Below are 21,651 nucleotides of genomic sequence, written 5' to 3'. Positions count from 1 at the left end.
TCACTGTGGGGATATCGCTCTGCTGAAGCAGGGTCTTCAGGCTAGCGGGTTGCTATACTGTCTGAAGGAAGACGAGGTATGACAAGCTTAATGCTTTGACGCAACATGGTGATCGAAGCTGCGAGGGTCCGCCGCTGGTGCGTTCACGCAAGGTTAAAGGGAGAGTTGGACACAGTGCGACCTGGTGCAAATCTGGTTCTGGAAGTTAAGGTGCTGAGTCATTCGCCGGTTAGGAAGATGCATGATGCAAAGGCAGTTGAAGTTCATCGTATCCAAATTCTGAAGTAAGTTATTACTCAGCCAACAAGATCGAGAACATATCTGCATACTCGGTTTGCGAAGCCTGCACCCTCAGAGTGTACATGGACGTTGTACCCGCGGTGCGACCCCTTGTGTCAACGTATAAAACGTTATAATCGTGCCGTCCTACCGTAGTAGCCGGCACCTGAATTGGTAGATGCTATACCGGCTTACATAATACGTGAACCGAAAAAGTGGTACTGGCACTAAGCCAAAAACGTGAAGATGCACCGTGTACCAGAATTTACTGTGAGCCTGTACTCCGTACAGAAGCGCTCATTTTGGGTAGGGATTCAAACTGTTCCTTTCTAGACATACAACCGACTACCTAATGTAGTAATCTCCAGGGCAGTCTCAAGGGCAAAATTACTAAGTAATCAGACGAACATCCTTACGTTCCGAGGAAGAAGTGGAAAGCAGCGCTCTGATGTCTTCAAACTTACGCTAGTCGCATGCCGCTTTAACATCTAATCGCTCGTCAGCTGGCTCCTCGATCCATCATTTCACAAGTTCGGCTGTTCTGAAGGGTTTCATTGATATAGGGGGGAGGGCCCTTCAGAAGGCAAAGCAGCGGCATCCTCAAAGGTCAACATTGCACAACCTCCTCGAAAATGAACGTTGACCCTCGGTTGCAACTGTCCGACCTTACAGACTATCAATTCCAAGCCTCGCTAGCACAGCAATATGGATCGTACAACACAACAGGCTTGCAGCACGCGGTAAACTCCAGATATGGTCAAAACCCGCCATACTTTCAGCCGATACCTCGGAATGAAGCTCGAACCTCCGATCTGAGGTCGTCCCAGCAGTTCAACCATGAAGCTTCGCCTCCACGGGGTCAGGCCCGTTCTGCAGAGCGGAATCAAGGTGCAACAGGGTACCAACATACGGTGCCAAGACTGTACGGAAGTCACAGCTCCGGAGGGTCGCCAGCTCTCGATGCTAGTACGAACACTATCCATGCAAACTCTTCTGGAAACAGGAACAGTATTCCTGTGAATCGGACCAATTCTACGCGCAGCATTCTGGCCAATGCCAGAAGTAATGGATCGCCTCAGCAGAACAGCCGGTCTTCCACCTCGAGCCCAGCAAATCGACCACAACAAAGCAATGCAAATGTCAAAGATCCGACCACATACACGGCGCCACACCTCCTCGCGCCAATGAAACCAAACCCGCCCAGTCTACGGGAATGGCGCAACAAATTCTTCAACATTGACGAGCCTCTGCTCCTTACAGAAGACCAGTATCTGACATACTTCCCTCATGTCGACAATGTCTACTCACATCGCAGTACACAAAAGTACAAGCGGAAGCCGTTCGTGAGCCACTATTGGGACTGTAGACTGAAAGGTCGACCGACCGGAACACCGTTGAACAAGAAGAAGCTGAACGAAAATGGGGACGAGCAGGAAAGGAAGAAGCGCAAGCGGAAAGTGAGAGAGCGTGACCTATGTGACGTGAAAATCAAGGTTACGGAGTTCTTTGGCACCGAGGAATTAGAAGCACTCCGGAAGTTGGGCCTTGGACCAGAAGTAAACCCAGGTAGTGTCAATCAGGACAGTGGGGCTGATCTGACGTTTGTGGTGAACGGTCAGCAACAGAACGAGAACAACGACAGCACATTCGGCATACTAGAACCCAACCAGAGCTACCCACCGGGCCATCCAGGATACGGAGGAAAGAAATGGTACATGGTACAACGTGTCAACGGTAACGACAAAGAAGGGGAAGACCCAGAGGACCGTGATCTCGATCACAAACATTCCCTTGAAGAGTCGGATCGAATAAAAAAGAATAGTGTTCAACGCTGGCTTTTAGCCCGTGAGAAAGAGAAGAAAAAGGCCGCAAAGGACGACTTTAGCAACAATCGTGAGGATGCCTCGGATGACGATGGATTGACACAAACCGCAACGTCAATCTCAACGCCCGCATCTCGCTACCACGCGTCCGGTATCGCTCTACAGACAGTGAATACCCACACAACACCCACAGCAAACAACCTAACCCTCTACGGCTGCTCCTTCTGTCCTTTCTCGCAACGTGTCTGGATAGCTCTAGAGGCAATCGGCATCCCCTACCAGTACAGAGAACTAACAGAACGCGACATGGTCATCCCACCGAACTCACCACCAGGAACAGAAAAAAGACCTACAATCCCCGATCTTGCCGAATGCAACCCCGAGGGCAAAGTCCCCTGCCTCAAGCACAATAACTTCTGCGTCTGGGAAAGCACGGTGATGCTGGAGTATCTCGAGGATCTAGCCATGGGGCAATCACTCTTCCAACCCGCAGTGGGCAACCCACAGCTCAAAGCTCACAGCCGATTATGGGTAGACTTCATCGACCGGCGAATCCTACCTGTCTTCTACGCCTTGCTCATACTACCCGACCAAGACACGGCAAACGGACAACAGACAAATGAAAGCAACAGTACCGACGTACGCCGAGACCCTAATTTCGCAGACCGCAACCACCACGCCACACCCTACCAAACTCGCTATAACGCCATCCCGAAACCACCCCCCACATTCCTCCCCACCTCAAAACAATGCGACCTCTCAACCCTCCCACCCAACTCTCGCCCCTCATACTTCTCCCACCCCACCACCACCACATCCCCCAAAGCGCACACCCTAACAACCGCCCTCCTCACCAACATCACCACCCTAGTAAACGCATCCCACCGAACAGGCCCCTACTTCCTCGGTCCAACCCTCTCATACGTCGACATCGCATTCGCACCCTGGATCATAAGACTCAACTATGTTCTCAGTCACTACCGACACTTCCCTCGTCCTGAGGTAGGGACCCGGTGGCAGCAGTGGTGCGATGCGATTGAGAGGGATGAGGTTGTGAGAAGGACGGTGAGTGAGGAGGAGGGGTATAGGGATGTTTATGGGGGTGGTATTAACGGTGCTGGCGGAGGTGCGAGTGGGAATTTGGGTGAGGGGTCTGCTTGCGGGCTTGGCTGGGAGTATGACGAGTATGGACGGTTTGATGTGAATAAGGCGTGGGAGACGGGGAATGGGTTTCCGGAGATGATGTGGGTTGATAGGAGTTTGTATGGTGGGATGGATTTGAGGGGTGAGAGGTTGGGTGGGGCTGGGGGTGTTTTTGGGTATTCGTTTGATCAGTAGGTGGTACGTGATGATGATAATAGACTGGTTGGTTGTGTTCTCAAGACTACCGCGGAACATCTTGAAGGTTCATGACTTTCAAAACCTACTATTTCGCTCGCTTGACGACACAAGATGCAATTACATCACCTCGCCTTCCTATCAGCCCTCTTGTCATACGCACTCGTATTCGGAAACAAAAACCCACTCGTCCGCTTATCCTCGCCCGTCCTTGCACTAACCCTCGAACTAAATCCAAACATACTGCACCACCCACCCAGACACGATAACCCAGCATACGCCAGTGCGCCAAGGATATACCCCGTCTGCCCGGAGTTCATGTATCGTGAGTAGCAGTAGATCGTGGTCGTGAAGTGGAACAAAGTCGTCACGAGCAGGATTGGGCCTGCGTAGGGAGCGCGTGGGTCGCTGTCTTCGGTTGTGACTGGTTCTGCGGCTGGGCCGATGGGGATGATGCCGGTGAAGAAGAGGGTTATTAGGGATAGGGTTGCGAGGGCGAAGCCGAGGGAGCGGGCGAAGTAGAGTTCCAGGTCTGGTTATGTTAGTTTGGTGGGGTGGATGGAGGTATGGCGGGGGTACCTGAGGTTTGGTGACCTTCAACGTTGGTGAGGAGGCTCGTGATCAGTTTTGGGAAGAGGATCAATGTGCCGGATTGAAGGCCGAGCCATGCTGCTGTGCTGAAGGCATACGCGTGGAAAGCCTGGTGTGGTCAGCTTGGGCGGGCTATATGAGTGGATGACTTACGCCCATGTCTGTGTTTGCGATACGCATCTTGTGAGTGCTTCGGATTTTATTGTGACTGATGCGGGTTGAGTTAGTTTCTGTTATGACTTATGCGAGTAATACCAAGAGGAAGTGGTCCGTTTAACAAATACTCGAAAGGACCATGGACAAAATCGTGACTGAATGCCATTACGTCATCTGTATCGCCCTCAAGGCAAGTTTGCGGCTGTTTGTGCCTGCCGTCGTCATGCTCCAAATTTCGATGTCCAAGTCTACTCTATCTCGTGAACAAAGACTGCCGTGTCGCTTGTGTTGCGGCCATTTGCTAATATCCTAGCTTGACTTCATGCTAGACTCTCGTGCTCGGGAATGATAGACATCAATTTGCCCTTGGTCAAAGCACTTCTGATGTTATCAATAGCCCAAACTTCCATCTTGTATTGCGTCTCAAGTGTCCAGGTACCCATATGCGGGAGTAGCATTACCTTATCATTCTTGACCAGTCCCGGATGGATCTTAGGCTCCTCCTCGAACACATCTAGACCTGCACCAGCAATCAAACCCTCGTCAAGTGCCTCAACCAAAGCGGCCTCATTAATAACAGCGCCTCTTGCAGTGTTGACAATGATACAGCTCGGCTTCATCATCTTGAACTGCTCCTTGGAGATGATGTGTCGTGTCTTAGGGTTGAGAGGGAGGTTTAAGCTGAGCACATCCGATTTCTTGAGCAAATCTTCGAAGCTGACGTATTCCGCACCTCCAACTTTCTCGTCATCCAGTTTTCGTCGGTTGTGATAAATGGTTGTCATGCCAAATGCTGCTGCTTTGTTCGACATGTTTCGGCCAATTCCGCCCATACCCAAGATGCCCAATACCTTGTCCTGAGGATCGTGACCGAGTGCTGGTGCTGGCCTGCCTCTCCATTCTTCTCGTCGCAGAGCGTGCATAGACACATTGAAATTTCTGAGGGCACCGAGCATGAGGAACATAGCCGTGTCGGCTGTGGCATCATCAGGAGCTGTTGGGACATTTGATACAAGTAGCGGTGGGTCTCGTTGTGAGCAAGCCACAGGGTCAATCTGATCGTAGCCAGCACCGCAGTGAGCGAGGTACTTCCAGGACTTTGGAAGGTGTTTGACCAGCTCTGCGTCGAATCTGCCGGTGATCGAGATTGAAGGAAAGGTTCTGTATGCTGCTACGACGCCATCGAGGTTGCCGTCTTGACACTCCTTGATGAAGTCTTCGCGAGTCTTTGCTTGCGGTTCAATGAGTTCCCCCAGCTCGCCTAGAGCCTCCCATTCCTTGTTTGCACTGCACAGGTTAGCATTCTAGCAAGAAGCAGTGAATTGACACGGTACCTACTGGTCGATCGGTCCGAGTAACAGAATCTTGGGCCTCGCCATTATGGGGGCTTCTGTCAAGGTTGTGCCAATTGGTAATGGAGCGAAGTTTGACTTCTAATCACACATAAATGGTAGGCTGACAATTCTGGAGTCTGCGACGGCTATGTTGTGTACTGGTTGAGTGGGAATATACCACAATAGTTCTGTATCAGGATCAACTTTCTCAATCTGTGTCGTGTTTACTATCAGTAATCTTTGACGAGAGTACCGGCGGCTTTCGTGCCGAAGGGCGGAACTGAAAGATAACCTATCGAAGTTGGAGATTCCGAAACAATAACAGAACATTCACGACTTCGATGCTTCCAGGGTTGCGGAACCTCAAAGAAATGTCCTGATCATGGTGGGAGTGAAGATTGGTGAACGCTGGCCTAGGAGAAGATGATGAAAGATTGTTCATTTCAGAGTGTATATTCAACAGGGCATGAATGAGAATGTTGGCCTGTAACCAGACCGCTGCTTGAAGGCTGTCGTAGCACGGCTGTCTGTGGCAAATGTCGAGGACAGTCTAGTAGTGCCTCAAGCTCGCAGCTCGTGTCAGCCATATAGAATGTGACCATCGCGGGCGCCAGTACAACTGAGAGAGGCAGGCAGCGACAACTCGAAGAAGCTGTAGCTGGATCACTGCCAAGCAATCTGCGTAGCTGTAAGGGTCCGGCCAATCAGAAGCCACGAGTTCAAGCAACTGCGACATTGCCTTTGCCTTGACTACTCGCAACGCCTCGAGATTATTCACTTCCTACCTATTCAGGCCGTACAGCGCTGGTCCACAGACATCTTGACTGTAGTTGAAGACCGGCAAGATGTCTGGCAAGCAGATCTTCAAAGTCATCACCGACGTGATACCCGTCAACAAGGTACATCTTGCGACAACCTCAAAGACAATGGGAAACAGCGTGAACTGACGAGATGGGCAGAAATATACCCAACAATCTCACGGTCTCTATGAGAAGATTCGCGCCTTCTTCGCCGTCGACCCGAACCGCTCGAATGGTATTCCAGTCAAACATTTCCGTAACCCAACTCCCGGCGGCCTCGACCCGAAAGCCTACGACGACCCAGTTACAGTACCCGCAGGTGATATAGCGGACAACCCATATTGGCGGAGGGATGTGCGAAGAAGTTATCCCAAGATCAGTGCTATCACGCAGGGCGATGTAGTGGGGTTGTTGACCGTGGGAAGCGCAGCAGCACCGAGTCCGAAGCTTTTGACGGGCGAAGAGGGCACGAAGCAATTGGTCGCTGTCAAGGACGAGGGTGAGAAGGGACTCGCGATGTACTTTGAGAAGGAGAAGGGTGCGGCTGTGCTCGGAGAAGGTGGCATGCCGCCTATGCCGGTTGCGGTCAAGAGGGCGGACGTCGTCAAGTACACCCTACCAGAAACCCAGGCATATTCCAGCGAGTGAGTACAAACATGCGGACCAAGGTGAAGGACATGCTAACAAGGCCACAGTTATCCCTGCAGAGTTTTCGTTTAAAGATTTCATTTAGTTGTGTATATAGTCACGAGCCGGCGCAAGGAGGAGTGTTCAACTACGAGAGCAGATTGCTCTATTCCGTTCATGAACCAGATTCAGCAGCTTTGATCGCTTCCTCCGTCGTGGCTTTCTGTCCCTTTCTTCTCTGCCTCTCCTCAAATGCAGCCCGCCCTTTCTCGATTCGTCCCATGATTTCAGCAGCATTCACATGTTTGTAGGCATGGTTCGGTATCTGTTTCAGCAAACCTAACGACCTAGCGTCTGCATATGGGTCGAAGTCGAGAGGAATGAAAGCTGTTGGACCATGGTATACAGCGGAGATCTTGCCCACGGATGTTCGACCCAGTGCTTCCAGGTAAGGCTGTGAAGGCGCAAATGGTGCTCCAAACACAACAGCATGAACATATTTGCACTGAAGCACGCAAAGGCCTCGCTCAAATATGTTCATGATCGGATAGTTCAGGCCCTTGTACTGATTTATCACGGCATCATTGTGAATGCCTGCGACCACGTAAGCTTCATCATTTTCTGCTTCATTGACGCGTTCCAGGAACTCGATATGACCCGAAGAGAATAGGTCGAAACCTCCGTCAACATAGACAACGCGCTGTCCCTGACGTGGCGGCTTTCCGGACACGAGCTTCTCGAATTCTCCTCCCTCTGGACTTGGTTGCGACTGTGCTTGTTGAGGGGCGTGCCAGGTGTACACTTCTGAGCCTGGTTGCAGGCCGCTTTCATCCGTAGCATAGTCCGCAACGCGCTTGAGCATCTGTGATCCGTTCTCGGATTCGAGCTCGGCCTTGAGTGACCTGATGAAATGGGCTTTCGTGCAGAGCAACATCCTTCCTACCAAATCAGTCGTGGAGATACCCGGCGTCCTCTTCACAACCAGAAACCGATTTGCAGCCTTCACGAATCGGTAGCAATCCTCACCACTCGCATCGGAAGTAATGTCATCGCCATGCACAACGTAATGACAACCATAATGGCTGATCCAAGGCAATGATGTGACATATGGTGCATGTGGGATTGGTTTCGTCGCCCATCGACAAGCATCAACTGCAGCGACTCGTTCATCGAGGGTCATTACTGTTGGACCCTTGTTTTCAGTGATTGCTTCATCAGAGTGCACACCGACATAGAGCTCCTTCCCTAGTTGGCGAGCTTGCAACATAGCACCTGCGTGACCTGACGCAAAGGTCAGAACACGGTCACTTACCTCTCACTGCTTTACCTACCATGATGGGCAAAGTCGAAGCAGCCATCAACCCAGATTCGACCTTTCAACACTTCGGGCTCGTCTTGTTGTGGGTCAACTGGCCATTGACCCGTCTTCGGTATCTCTTCGTCCATTCTGATTGCTGGTGTTGTTTCTCGCGACCAACTGTAGTTGCCATCACAGTTTCAACGTTGTTGTTGCTGATCGACTTCCTAGATGAACGTGGGGAGCTTCGACCCCTGCTGATCTGCCACAAGCTCGCAGCTAAGCTCGGGAGCACCCTCTGGGCCAAACTTCTCATGACCCCTTGTCCCTGAAACGCTACCCCACAAATTGCGCTGCAGCTGCAGCTGACTTCCTTCGTGTCGCATCAGATAGTACGACTGACTATTGGATGCAACCACGCGACAACCCCTAGCTTGGCTTTGTTGGGGACCGGCTGGCTACAGAGTTGTGCACTTGGCTCGAATTAGGCAAAATGACGACGAGTGCAGCGTTAACAGAGGTACAACTTCCTCCTAAAGAAGCCAATAATGCAGGAACATTCAGTAGCAGCCGGCTGCTCTCCAAAATAGCCAGATCTCCAACCTCGAGTCGCAGACACAGGCCTGTACGCAGTCAAGGGTCGGATACCTTGTCTGACTTGCAACCAGCCGGCGCAGTACAGGCTCAAACTGCGTTACATTCCCGACGCAATCAACCGCGGCCAGGATTTCAACGTCAGATCTCGGCTCCTGACACGTTTGTGCTACGCCAGCGGAAAGAGGAGGATCTTGAGCCACGCCATCATAGTGATGCTTCAGAAGAGACAGGAGCCCAAGCACGAGCTATGCTTGCAAGGCCTCCTACGGCCAACCTACCTCTACATACTGGAACATCAGTTACGAGCAAAGGAATATCCCAGGCAAGCATGTTCTCAGCCCCGTTAGTGAGCGAATATTATGTGCCGCCGCAAGTCACGGGTGGCCCAGCGGCAACCAGTTACATGTACCAACAATTATACGAGCTGTCGCAGAAGAGAATAGCCACATTGCAATACATGCGCAAAGCGTGAGTCAGGCGCGTGTTGCCCTGAGAGCATCAGACTAACAGCACGCAGGTACGAGGGAAAGCTGTTCTGGTTCAATACCGTCCATTTCTCGAAGCGCGACGTCGAGAGATTCAATTCTCATATGCCGAATCGCTTATCCAGGAGAGCGACGAATTACTTCCTTCTGGGCATCTCAATACCATCTGTACTCGATATTCACCAGGTGCCACATCCGAGCAGTTCTGCTCAGGCTAGCATTTCAACAGCAATGGAACTGTTAAAGAGCTTGCATATACTGCTCACTGAATTTGAGAGTTACCAAGAAAGGCATCCGGCAGACGGCAGCCACGTGGGCTCGCTGAGCAGAGCAAGACTGCCATCCATGTTCAAAAGGTCAGGCACAACAAGCAGACCGAGAAAATCAAGCACAGCGCCTTCAGTCGAGATAGGCGCACAGATATCTCCTCCAGCAGTACCAGATACGCCGCATCACCAACTCCAGCATAATCATTCAGCGCATCCTTCAATCGACGCGACAGCTTCGATAGCGGCGACCTCGACTTCCACAGCCACAACTCTAGTCAATGCACAAAATTCGAGTTTCACCAGTAGTAACGGTGGACTACCCATGAACACCCAGCACTTCTCCGCCACAGCTACCTTTCCTCCCCCGGGCCCACCTGACGCCCCAAACTCTTCCTTGATGCTAAACGAGGCACCATATACGCATCTTCTGACACCCCCCTTACCATTCGCGCCAGACTTCTACACCGTCTTCGCGACGCTGTGTGATGTCCTCATCGACACATATCAGCGACTTCTCCAGATGGTCAATGGGCCAAGTACATGTAATGCGACTGTGGCAGAGTTGTTCTCGAAGACAGACGCGAAGATACGGAAGGTAATGGTTGGCGGCATAATCAAGGACTTCGAGTCGGCAAGCAGGGAGAAAGCCAAACAGGAATTGGCCGGTGTGCAGAAGGTTGTGCTTGGTGGACTTATGGGTTGAGTTGTTTGTATGGTCAACGAGCAATTGTATAACATTTGAAGAGCTCACGAATAACTTTCTTGTGAGCTAGCGATGGCGTTGGAGGTATGTGCATTTCTTCAGGATGATGGCATTCAATGGTGTATGTAGACCATTTACTAGCGATAGATGTGTACATTTCGCTAATACAGTTACTCGTTCATGTCAGCGGGCACAGTCACCCAACTAAGAAGCATCACCACGATATACTGCTTCGCGCCTCTTTTCCTATCTCTACTCAATCGTGTCAGTAATGCGCTACATAGGTATTGCACCACGTTGGGGATGAATATAGTACATAAAGTGTGGCAAATTCCTCATCTGCCCCTGGCATTACCTTGGCTTACTATCACAACAACAGGTGTCTTCTCTACCATCGCTTGCTAAGGAAAAGTATTAGCTACAACCTTCGCTCAGGCACATGAGAATGAAATTCTGCGAGAGTCGTGCGGAGGGACCATGGCAGAAAGATAGGAGGATCGGAGAGACAGTCCTAACCGCGAACATGAAACTTCACGCACCGCTGGGCGCTGCATCACCATCCGTATATACTTATCAGCAGCATCACTATCACGGCACAGACAAGATACCGAGAATCAGCAGCCTCAATAAGCAAATCCCATCTCACCGCCGTCTCAACTCCCACCCCCATACAGATCCCTCAAATACCACTCAAACCCCCTCATCCCACCCACCCCCACCCCAAACTCCCCCTCATGCCTCTCCCCAACCGGCCACCTAAACCTCCCCGCCCCCTGCAACCCCTTAACCAAGAACCAAAAGTCCACCGGAAAAGCGCTCTGCCCCTCCCCACCCTCCTTCTCCCGATCCCTCAATTCCTTCGGTGCAGACCCCGGATCACTCAGGATCCCCCGTTGATCCTCAAAACTATACCGTTCAATCCGCACCTCCTTTCCCGTGTACCTCCGCAGTAAATTTGCGATCTCATTGTGCGAGATACTATCGCTCACGACGTTAAGTCTACAATTCTCAGATTGTGCGGGGCGACAGAGCGTCGCGACGAGGAACTCGGCGAAGTCGTCTAGGTGGGTGAAGTCGCTTGTTGCGTCCGGGTCCCCGATGACGTGGAGGGTGTACTTGTTGTTGTGGTCTTTGACCCAGTTGCTATCGGGGGATTGCGTCCAGGGACACCAGATGGGCTCGCGGTCTTGGTTGTAGTAGTCGCCGCAGCCGATGAGGGTGTAGGACATTTTGTGGGCGAAGATGGCGGGGTGGAGGAGGAGGGATTCGTTGATGTTGGATTTTGAGTTCCATAGCTGATATGGTAGGTTAGGGTTGTTGTTGGGCTGGAAGGGAGCGAAGACTTACCGGGTGGACCCAGCCGCTGCCGTCTTTCTGGGTGTAGACGTTGTGCATGCCGTACTCACTTGGGTAGATCCTTTTCACGCCGGCGTCGACTCCGGCGTCCTGGATGAGTTTCTGCGAGTCGAGGGCTTTGCCGTTTAGGGCGCTGACGATTACGTCGACGCCTTTTAGGTGGCCGGCTAGGTCTGATTGTGAGATGCTTGTTAAGTCTTCGGCTTTGACTTCGATGTTCGTCTTGTCGTTGGCTTTCGAAGTGTTGATGCTGTCCTTGGGCGAGGGGGTATCTGGTGGGATGAAAGCAAGGATCCGGAATGATTGCTGCTGGCAGTTGACCAGAGCTTGCAGGATCGATGTTCCTATCTGTCCGTTGGCGCCGAAGAGGGCCACGGTGTTGAAATGCTGCTCTGTTGGCTCGCTGCCCTGAGTCAACGGCACTACGTTGTCTGATGAGATGCCGGCCATGCTGTGACTATCCTTGTATGTGGAGAGCTTCCGTTTGCGCTGCTAGATTCGACCAGATGTTATTCTGAGGGATTGAAGATGGTGATGGTGATTGCAACACAACACATGGTTCATCGCGGTTCAGGCTTTGACTGGCTGTGCTGATCGTGGTGCGATGCCCAGCAGAAGTCATCACCACTTTCGTCATGTTGACATGATCCAGCCTGTGCATATGAAAGTGGATCGTCGGAAATGTACTCCGTGGTACTTGATACTAACTATCGAACAATGGCATGCTCGAAGTAGCAGAGCACATACTGACGATCATTGAACCATGTACAGATCAATTGTCGCTTGATGGGATGTCCACAAGATTGAGAGGCTCTGTTTGACAAACGCTTTGCACACATACTGATGATTGATTCGCGCTCGCAGCTCAAGCTAACCCACTTCAGGAGACATCTTGCCTTCTTGAGCTTAGCTTAGCTATCCGAAGACTGCCGGACCAAGGTCATGGTAATTACGCTCGATTCAACGCTTGAAGAACAGCCGACCACCTGTCGCTGAGCCATATGCAGAGAGCTGAGCCGTTCGCTGCCATCGTCCTTCGTCTTTGCCTGTGATAAGTCACCTGAACCACAGAACCAGGTACTCTACCAGTCACTCTCACCACTATGCTTCAGCGAGTCCAGCCAACTGACCAACCTCTTCTTGATGATGACGCCGACAACCTTACTGCTTCCTTGCTCAGTAACAATCAGGTACCGTAGACCTAGCTTGCCGAACATCTCAACTGCATACTCCATCGGCGCCGCAGACATGATCGTCAGTGGTGTCCTGTCGACAAAGGGGCTGAGGTCCAACCCGTCGCTGCCTTGGCTCGAAGGTTCCGCAGCTGTGCCAGTCTCCCCACCATCACCACGTGAACCGTCAGTTGGTGACCCCAGCTCCGCTATCTCATTCATGCTCAAATGAGTGCCGAGAACACGGACAGGCGTCGATTGATTTGTGTCTTGACCAAGCACACCGAGACCGTATTCCAATTCACCTTCAGCCAGGTAACCCACCAGCATACCACCATTCTGCACTAACACAAGCCCAGCATCCATGAGCCCTCGGGCCTTCAGTTGGTCGAGCTTTTTCGCCAACATGCCATACTGCACGTATCCTGACTCGGAGACCTCACATGTGATCTGCCTCATTGTCTGCTCCGGTGGTATCAGTTCGCTGACGAGGTACTGTCTTCTGGCTACGAGCTTGTGTGATGCATCCAAGTCGAGGAAGGGGTGGCCAAGCACACTCTGTGCTAGATCATAGACGCCTTCTGGCTCAAGCCAATCAGCTACCCACTTGGCGACCATAATCCCAATCATATTGGGGACAATGAATTCGAGTTCGCCCGTGAGCTCGAACATGATCACCGCGAGACTGATCGTCATGCGGGAGACACCTGCTAGGAAGGCTCCCGCACCAACCATTGCGAAGATACCGGGACTGATAGTCTCGGCCAGCAACGGAAGTTGTCCGACTAGCCGTCCGAAGAACGCACCTGCATCGAGAGCAGGAATGATGATGCCCGAAGGCACCTTGATCCCAAAAGTGATGATAGTAAGGATGAGCTTGATGAGTGTGCCATAAATGAGCCAGCCAAGGTACTGCATATCTATGTTGCTGGAACCCTCATGCAGACAAACATAAGCCGTCTCATCAGCAGAGTTGCAGTCAACGAGAAGATTCTTGATGATCACGTCACCTGGCTCTCGTGTCAACGGGTTCGGGTACTGTGTCAGCGCGGTAACCGCAACGACAAGGAAGACCTCGAAAACTGGATGATTCTTAATGATGTCGAACTTCCGGAAGGTACGACTCCATGCAAAATTCGCCTTGCAGAACAGTCCGCCGAAGATTCCACCAGCAATACCGAGCACAATGAAAACGATGTAGTGGTACGGCTTGTAGGACGTCCCGTAGTTCGTCTCGAAAAGCACGAGTTTGCCCGTTCCTGTTGGGTTGAGTGCGCGCAATGTCATTGCCGCGAACAGACTGCATATGAATGCTCGCCAGAGGACTTTGCGTGGAAAGTATGTGCTTATCTCCTCGTAGGCAAACAGTACCCCACCGATGGGAGCGCCGAACGCAACCGATAGACCAGATGAACAGCCAGCAGCCAGTATTTCTCGTAACTTCCTGCTGTTCTCACGGTATTTTCTGAAGCGTATGCCGACCAGATATGCGACGCAGGTGGAGATATGGACGAAAGGACCTTCTTTGCCAAGGCACATACCAGTCGAAACAGCGAATATTGAGCCAATTGCTTTGACGGCGAGCACTTTGTAGGACAGGAAGTTGGGGATGACGAATCCGGAAAGAATCGTCTTGATCTCGGGGATGCCGCTACCTGCTGCCATGTACATGCTCTTTCCTGCAGCAAGTGGCTGGTGGATGGTCTCTTGTTGCTGCTCGGATGTGTGACCATCCTGCTTGCGATCCGCCGTAAACTGATCCCCTCTTCCAGGTGATGCGGCGGGAAGGTTGCTCTTGGTCGTCATCGTCACTGCGCCGCTGACAATGCCGAAGAGGAGAGCCCAAGCCACGTAGATAGCGAAGCTGGGTAGGTAGCTCTTTGACCAGTAGCGCCATGCCTCGCAAGTCTCGCCAGTCTCAGCGAATTGCAGAAGGTCCTGGTTACCCAAGTGTAGAGGCGCCTTGGGTGTGCAGCACATCTCTTTCGATAGGATTGGATTACTCGTGCAATAGCCTGTCTTGAGATCACTGACGATGGCCACACCCATGTCGACGATAAACGCAACACATGCCGTCAAGGTGCCGATCAGGGCTGCAGCCACCCATCCTTCTATCTTGTCCCAAAACACATATGCCTGGTCCCGGAGGCCTTTTCGTGTTCGAATTGCTCGATATCGGAAGGAGTCTTTGACCTGAGGAGATCAGTATCACCGGGCGGTTTTGGGGAAAAGCAGTTCTGACCAAATCGTGAAGCCAATCGATAGTGGTATAGTCATTGTATGGCAACCTCTCGCCTACCGCTGTTTCCCCAAGTGCTTGTTCCTCCTTGCTGACGTGCGATGACACGATGGACTCGCCATCAATTTCAGCTGCGATGGACTGGACTCGGGAGCGCTTCCGGTCATATGGCTTCGGCAGCAGGTGCGAATGCTCGTCCGCATGGCCATTTCCTTGTGAGGCCATCTTCGTGGCTACAGTGAACGATGCTGAGTCGTGTACCGTTCCCTGAAGCAAGCCATGTAGGCTCAGAAGTAATCGTGATCATCGCGTTTGCAGGTGTCGCATGGTTGGCAAGCCTCGAAGCTGGGGCAGCAGGCGCAATCTAGACGTCTCTGATAAGGTCGCGTCCTCGGAGCATCAGATGTCGGACAGAAGAGATAAAGCGATACGGTGCTGGAAGCATGAACTTGAAGCTGCGATAAGCTGGGGTAGATAAATGTGGAGGTGGACAAGGAGAGATGGACGAATCAGGAAAAATGGTATCAGAATGAGCTATCTACGCGAAAGTCTGTTCTATCCTACATTCTTGACCTCCTTGTGCATTGGAACAATCATTGATCGATCTATCATAATCGCCTGGATTTGTTGACCATGTCTTCGCCCTGATTCATACGAGTACATTCAACCCAGGTACGAAGCGAAGACAGCTACGGCACACAGCTCCAGTGCCAGCGCCCATATCCGTATCTGAGCTCCTTGCTCAGCACCACTTCCTGTCTGTACGCTCATAGGGCTCGACTTTGAAGCCGTTGCCCCGGCGCCGGCAGTGCTTGTTGACCCAGCCGGAATCGTGGCAACCTCTGTCGATGTTCCAGGGGCAGACGTCTGGCCGGATGCAGAAGCAGTCGAGATAACTGTGTTGGTCGATGTTGTAGCATTTGGAAATGGCGCACTGTTCATGGTGCCGTTGCCAAGAATTCTAGTCTCAGCAGGCACTGGCCCGACGGTGGCACTGCTATCAGCATCGTAGAAGAGGCGGAAGTTGCCACATGCTAATCTGAGTTTGTCGCTCTTTCGGTGCACCACGATGCTCAAGTCCCCAAAGAAAGCTGTGTCGCCCACTGTGGTCGAAAGGTAGTCGTCGTGGTATGCATAGTCGGACAGGTTTGCGGTTGGATCACTGAAGTTGATGGAGCCGTGTTTGCCAGAAAGATCGCCTAGCTGACAGTTCTCAGGCTTTGTCTTGTCGCAGACGAAGTCATCGCCGACAGCGTACTTGTCGAAGTGCTTGCCAGTACTGTTGCAGTTTCCGTCTTCAGGAACTGGCTTTTCATGGATGTGGTATGCTGATGGACGTTAGTATGAGGAGCAGGAGACGATAGGGGAGGCACTCACAATATTCTTTCGAGTCATTCAGGTCGAAACCTTCGAAAGTGTAGGATACTCGGACGCCTTTGCCCTCGATGTCGCCAGCAATACCGATACTGCCTGTGACATTTCCTGGCCCGTGCGAGGCTGTCAGGTCTGCGATATACCATTCACCTTGCTGGTTGTTGGTTGCAACAGGAGCAGGACCAGTCTGTGCGAAGGCAAGACCTAGGCAGGTCGCGACAGTGAGTGTTCTTGATAACATGTTGAATATCCTATAGGAAGGTGGAATTATGTTCTAGGTCGGAATGGTGGAAGGTGCCGAAGTCCTTAGGTATTTGTACAGCAAGAAGCGTATGGGGGCGCAATTGTTTGCGTAGGCTACGCACGGTCTCTGTGGCAATGCTGAGAAGTGACGAAACGAGCCGAAACATGCTGCAGCATGCAGTTGCCCCCAAAATGTGTCAAGGTCTCGCCTGAATGCGGATGATGGTCAGTGCTGAAACTTTACGATCTGCCAGAATTGAAGCCGGCTTCAGAGCCTTGACCTGAGAGTGTTCTATTGCCACAATTCAGACGCCTTATTGGAACATCGCATTTCCCAATTAGCAGGGTCGTCCACGACTTGGGATATTCACTAACTCAGAGCAAGGAAGATATACCGGCAGGTGCTGCAATGATTATTCGTAGGTGGAGGTGGACTCGGGCTCGCCGTTGGCCACTGCGATCTCAATATGACTGCGATGAATACTTCGAGCTCTTCTCCAAACATGAGGTCGTCTTTCATGCATTTTGCCTCAATCTTGCGTCACCCTGATTCAGCCTCTCGGAGATAATGCACTTTTGCAGAATTGAGTCGTACTGAACTCAGCCTCTACGTTTACACATGTTCCGCGTGCTGCAGCAACAGCAAACCTTTCGATCCTTGTTCGCCACGAGGTCGTCGTCCCACTTTGCGAATACACACAAACACGATACGGTCCCTTCGATTCTACGATCCATGCCAGCTCAATCTCATGACTACAAGATCAGGGAAAAGGAGGATGAAAGAGTAGAGCAGACGGCAGCAGCATCTTTACGAAAGGACGGCGAAATACAAACACGATGTGCATTGAAAATTGTTGACGTTGACATGGTTGATTCATCTATACATGTCTGTCCAAAGCTCATCCGAGTCTTCGCCTTCACACCTTGGCCTCAATGGCTAGATGAGATCCCCCGATGTACCCGCTATCAATCTCAATTCCCATACTTCATGAAGATCATAAATGCCCACTCTTCTCGAGCTGAGCGTCCTTTTCAGGCACCTGCGGCTCATCCTTTGCCGCTTGCAAGCCCAATCCATGCAAGTTTGCTAATCCATCGCTGTGTGTTTTCGTGTCTGCCGTTGGCTTTCGTTCCTTGTCATTGACTCATCCATATTCATACAAAGCTGCAATGCTGATCTTCCAGCACTTGGTCGACCGCAGCTTGAACTCCCAAAAGACACCAATTCCATATCCAGATCCGTACCAAGTTCATACTTACTTCAACCAAATTCATACTCAGTTCAACCAAGTTCATTCCGAGTCTATACCAAGTTCATACCATATTCGTACCGATTTCACACCAGAATTGTATCAACTTCATATCGAAATGCTACCAGATTTCCTGCTTGAAGGTCCAGCTTATCGAGGCGTGTGCCTTGGATACTGCTTTTGGTGGTTGGCGTTCCCTGAACTAACCAATTCATCACCATTCCATGTCCTGCCAGCAAGACCTACTCTTCTTCAGAGATCTCGCTCTCGGACTCGTATGCCATGATGGCATCCTCCCCGCACTCGTCGCCGAAGAGAGAGTCACTATCAGCGGTCTCAGCCTGAGCGGCCGCTTCTTCCGCGAACATGGCCTCAATCTCGGCAGCCTCTTCGGCTGACATGTCTTCAGACGAGGAGGACACCGGTGCCTCCTGAGTGCTCTCGTCTTCCTCGAACATGGCTCCATATTTGGCAGCATCTTCGGCTGACAGGATGTCCTCCTCGATGATCTCTTCCTCATCGGACGAGTCATCATCGAACAGGTCATCAAGTTCCGCCTCCTCTTCTGCTGTCAGAGCTGGAATGACCGGACCTTCTTCGACAGCAGGGCTGCCATCTCGAGAGGACACCAGCTGTTCAGAGCGGAAGGCAGCTTTCTTTTCCGCCATCCGAGCCTTTGCCTCAGCCCGCTGGCGCTCGGCGTCGTTCTTGTATACGACCTCGGGCTTGGGCTTAGCCTGCTTTCGGGCCTTCTTGGCTGCAGGCTCTGGCTCAGACGCGGCAGCATCTTCGGTGTCGGCTGCCTTGCGCTTCTTCGAAGCTGGCTTTGATGCAGAAGCAGCTTTCTCCTGCTTCGCCCGTTCTCTGGCCTCCCTTGCGGCCTGCTTTTGGGCCTTTTCAGCCTCGATCTCCTCTTTGGGCCTATTCTTGGTGCCCTTTGCCCGCCCACGCTTCTTTGGCTCAGAAGAAATGGCAGTGGGAGTGGGAGCGGAAACGGCAGCAGCGAGCTCGGCTTTCTTTTCAGCCATGGGCTGGGCTGTCTTGGCCTCACCCAGGTCCATCTCGCCGGCGGAAGTGGACCCTGTGGGAGCATCGTTGATGATCTCCAGCTCCACGTTCTCGCCTTCGTCGTCGTCCTCGAGGAACATTTCGCCATAATCGGCCAGAGGAGCAGGTGTCTTCTCAGCAGTCGTCTTTTCAGCAACTGCAGATTTAGGCGCGACGGCCTCCTGAGACCCCGAAGACGTAGCTGACCCGGATTCCGGCACATCAGCTACTGGTGTCTCCGGTGTCTTTGGAGACTTGGCCTGCGTGCTCGACGGCCCTGCCATGTCAAGCGCCCTATCTAGCATGGCATTCCATTCCTCACGCTCCGGCTGTGTCATCGGCACCGGTGCTGGTACGTGATAAGCGCCCTGCTGTTGGAGGTACTCAGCTGCCTTGTTGTTGCGTAATTCCTTGCCGGCCCACCCTTGATCGTTCAAGGAGGTCTTGGCAAGCACGCTCACCTGCTGAGCTTGAGCTGCAACACGGAGGAGCTTGCCCTTGTACCTCTTTTTCATGGCGGCGAATGTCTGCTTGGCGTCCTCCGAATTCTGGAACTGCGGAGGGGAGAGCGAGGCGGCGGAAGGAGTCTGAGCAGCAGATTCCTGGTTCTTCTGCTGTTCAGGAACTGAGGCTGAACTGACAGGAGCCTCGATGATTCGAACCTCATCTTCGTCGTCGGAAGCGAGGTCGATCTGAATTGGCTCCTGTGGAGCCTGCTGCTGTTGTGGAGCTGGTGGAGAACCAGCTCGCATATTCATGTCGTGCGAGACGACATCTTGGTCCTTTGGACCGGCAGGGACGACGGGAGCGTCGCTCTGCAGGAAGTCTAGAAGACCTCCGTCCATCAACATCTCGGTGAATGATGGTTGCTGCTGGGGTACAGCAGCAGGAGCACGGGCGGGAGCAGGGCGGGCGAGCGCACGAGCACGAGCACGCGCACGAGAAGCGGCGGCGCGGGCCTGCTCCTGCTGTACTTGGAGCCATTGCTGGCTCAGTGCTGGCATGCCTGCGTTGACCGGCAGGCCAGGGTGCTGTGAGGTGCCTTGGGTGAAGGACACCTGAGCATGAGCATAGCCTTGCGGCATGCCCATGTGAGATTGTGGTGCATATTGATATGCACCGGCGAAAGATTGTGCTTGAACAGCAGGCCAGTGCTGTGGCACCTGCTGCTGCTGCCATTGCGTCTGCTGAGACGCCTCGGCAAGGAAGTTCATGTGGGAGGTGTAGCCGTATTGAGTGTTGAAAGCCATCTTGACAAATGTCTCAGGGTGAAGTGAGAGAAGTGTGAAGGTGGTCTGAGTGATGTCTGAGAGTGGTATGAGCCGTGAAGTATCTGCTAACAGACTGCAAAGAGTACAACGCTAGCTTGCTGATGCTTCGTAACTCTCTTGAAGTGAACTTATAACCCTAGTAGTCCATACACAATGTTCTGGCCCGAAGACTAGAGAACTGTGCTGACATAGACTACTGGAGTGATGTGTAGAAAAGAAAGTACACACAGGCTGCTCGCACGGTATTTATGGACTGCAGAATCGTGCAATTCATCCTCCCCCCCGAACAGCGACCAAAACTTGCAACAGTGGTAGTGCTCAAGATTTGCGCTAAACAGCGTGATATTGATGGTAGAGTCCTGAAAAGTGCCTCATTGCCATTTGCACTGCCAATGTGAGCGTGAGAAACTTGCGCAGCGGCGTGCATCATCCTGAGGACCTGCGAGACCAGTCATACTTCTCGCCTCTCCTGGCACGCCCGCCCACTCAGAGGACAGTAACTTGAGTTGTGCCTAATTGTTGCGCATGTTTTCGAGGTATACGGTACGGTCGGCGCAAGGAATGTCTCAAAATTTGCGATGAGGATGTTGGTACAGAAGGCTGAGAAGGGTATGGCACTGGCACTGGCAGTCGGCGACAATATCGTTCCGACTGGCTGTACGAGCTGCTAGTGTCCCGAGTTCGTGGTCGGTACAGCCTTGGATTCCATCAACGGGTAAGGCAGGCCAATGACAGCAGCCAATTGTGCGGGTGGTGACTGACTATGCGCCATGTTCGGTAGGTGGTGGGGTCGATCGATCGTACGGATCTCGGCCTCGAGATCTGAGCCTCCCAACATAACTGCTCGTGGACATGAGTTCCGGCCCCAGCTATGGCACATTAGGTTATCCTCGGGAGTTCGTTGTGCTTGTGAGTCAGCACACAATGGGGTTAGGCTCTTTTCGTGAGAGGCAACGAGACATCCTTGGTACAACATCTTGCAAGACTTTGGTGGAAGAAACGGGAATCGACGATCGTGTAAGCTATACGCAGTGAGTCTCTGCTTCACACAGGCCCGACACCAGTGACGACAGACAGTATCGTCCTGTCTTCATATGAGAGCGCTAAGTAACCACCATACAGTGAGGCAGGCATAGGACTCCACCCAACAAGCTTCAGCCAGGGCTGGCGCGCGAGGTGTTTCGCACCGGCCAATAGAAACGTCCGAAGGCGGTGGTATGGTATTGCTAGCAAGGTGACAAAAGCCACATCTGGTAATCTGTCAGTCACGAGTCAGTAAAGGCAAAGTAAGCTTGCCAGACTAGGACGTACCTTCGAAGATTGGGACAAGCGTATAGTATTGCTGTGCCTGAGGCGCTGACAGGTGATCGAAAGGGTGCATCATGTCAAGCCAAGCTGAC

The 21,651-nt window shown here is 52.2% G+C and overlaps 10 protein-coding genes across 10 annotated transcripts; 3 read left to right on the top strand and 7 right to left on the bottom strand.

The window, feature by feature from the left end:
- Nucleotides 1-911: 911 nt before the first annotated feature.
- On the top strand, nucleotides 912-3,440 carry PMZ80_000572 (uncharacterized protein; the record flags this gene model as incomplete). Its single annotated transcript, XM_064869022.1, has 1 exon — nucleotides 912-3,440. One exon carries the CDS (start codon nucleotides 912-914, stop codon nucleotides 3,438-3,440), a length of 2,529 nt encoding a protein of 842 aa, XP_064734519.1.
- A 125-nt stretch (nucleotides 3,441-3,565) lies between these two features.
- Nucleotides 3,566-4,211, bottom strand: PMZ80_000571 (uncharacterized protein; the record flags this gene model as incomplete). The annotated part of the gene is made up of 3 exons (XM_064869021.1): nucleotides 3,566-3,972; nucleotides 4,020-4,140; nucleotides 4,185-4,211. 3 exons carry the CDS (start codon nucleotides 4,209-4,211, stop codon nucleotides 3,566-3,568), a joined length of 555 nt encoding a protein of 184 aa, XP_064734518.1.
- A 296-nt stretch (nucleotides 4,212-4,507) lies between these two features.
- GOR1 (glyoxylate reductase) lies at nucleotides 4,508-5,566 on the bottom strand (the record flags this gene model as incomplete). The annotated part of the gene is made up of 2 exons (XM_064869020.1): nucleotides 4,508-5,474; nucleotides 5,526-5,566. The coding sequence occupies 2 exons, from the start codon at nucleotides 5,564-5,566 to the stop codon at nucleotides 4,508-4,510; spliced, it is 1,008 nt and encodes a 335-aa protein (XP_064734517.1).
- Nucleotides 5,567-6,366: 800 nt separating this feature from the next.
- Nucleotides 6,367-6,969, top strand: PMZ80_000569 (uncharacterized protein; the record flags this gene model as incomplete). The annotated part of the gene is made up of 2 exons (XM_064869019.1): nucleotides 6,367-6,420; nucleotides 6,481-6,969. The coding sequence occupies 2 exons, from the start codon at nucleotides 6,367-6,369 to the stop codon at nucleotides 6,967-6,969; spliced, it is 543 nt and encodes a 180-aa protein (XP_064734516.1).
- A 154-nt stretch (nucleotides 6,970-7,123) lies between these two features.
- MUQ1 (choline phosphate cytidylyltransferase) lies at nucleotides 7,124-8,394 on the bottom strand (the record flags this gene model as incomplete). Its single annotated transcript, XM_064869018.1, has 2 exons — nucleotides 7,124-8,229; nucleotides 8,280-8,394. 2 exons carry the CDS (start codon nucleotides 8,392-8,394, stop codon nucleotides 7,124-7,126), a joined length of 1,221 nt encoding a protein of 406 aa, XP_064734515.1.
- Nucleotides 8,395-8,738: 344 nt separating this feature from the next.
- PMZ80_000567 (uncharacterized protein) lies at nucleotides 8,739-10,299 on the top strand (the record flags this gene model as incomplete). The annotated part of the gene is made up of 2 exons (XM_064869017.1): nucleotides 8,739-9,310; nucleotides 9,360-10,299. 2 exons carry the CDS (start codon nucleotides 8,739-8,741, stop codon nucleotides 10,297-10,299), a joined length of 1,512 nt encoding a protein of 503 aa, XP_064734514.1.
- Nucleotides 10,300-10,952: 653 nt separating this feature from the next.
- PMZ80_000566 (uncharacterized protein) lies at nucleotides 10,953-12,105 on the bottom strand (the record flags this gene model as incomplete). The annotated part of the gene is made up of 2 exons (XM_064869016.1): nucleotides 10,953-11,594; nucleotides 11,647-12,105. The coding sequence occupies 2 exons, from the start codon at nucleotides 12,103-12,105 to the stop codon at nucleotides 10,953-10,955; spliced, it is 1,101 nt and encodes a 366-aa protein (XP_064734513.1).
- Nucleotides 12,106-12,737: 632 nt separating this feature from the next.
- On the bottom strand, nucleotides 12,738-15,291 carry PMZ80_000565 (uncharacterized protein; the record flags this gene model as incomplete). Its single annotated transcript, XM_064869015.1, has 2 exons — nucleotides 12,738-15,020; nucleotides 15,070-15,291. The coding sequence occupies 2 exons, from the start codon at nucleotides 15,289-15,291 to the stop codon at nucleotides 12,738-12,740; spliced, it is 2,505 nt and encodes an 834-aa protein (XP_064734512.1).
- Nucleotides 15,292-15,729: 438 nt separating this feature from the next.
- SOD4 (Cell surface superoxide dismutase [Cu-Zn] 4) lies at nucleotides 15,730-16,681 on the bottom strand (the record flags this gene model as incomplete). Its single annotated transcript, XM_064869014.1, has 2 exons — nucleotides 15,730-16,394; nucleotides 16,444-16,681. The coding sequence occupies 2 exons, from the start codon at nucleotides 16,679-16,681 to the stop codon at nucleotides 15,730-15,732; spliced, it is 903 nt and encodes a 300-aa protein (XP_064734511.1).
- A 1,494-nt stretch (nucleotides 16,682-18,175) lies between these two features.
- PMZ80_000563 (uncharacterized protein) lies at nucleotides 18,176-20,230 on the bottom strand (the record flags this gene model as incomplete). Its single annotated transcript, XM_064869013.1, has 1 exon — nucleotides 18,176-20,230. The coding sequence occupies one exon, from the start codon at nucleotides 20,228-20,230 to the stop codon at nucleotides 18,176-18,178; it is 2,055 nt and encodes a 684-aa protein (XP_064734510.1).
- Between the last annotated feature and the right edge of the window lie 1,421 nt (nucleotides 20,231-21,651).

Source organism: Knufia obscura, assembly GCF_036327395.1.
Source record: "Knufia obscura strain CCFEE 5817 isolate CBS 148926 chromosome Unknown scaffold_1, whole genome shotgun sequence".
Taxonomy (NCBI): Eukaryota; Fungi; Ascomycota; class Eurotiomycetes; order Chaetothyriales; family Trichomeriaceae; genus Knufia; species Knufia obscura.
The sequence above is the reverse complement of the archived record's forward strand: the minus strand, read 5'-3'. Positions and strand labels throughout refer to the sequence as shown.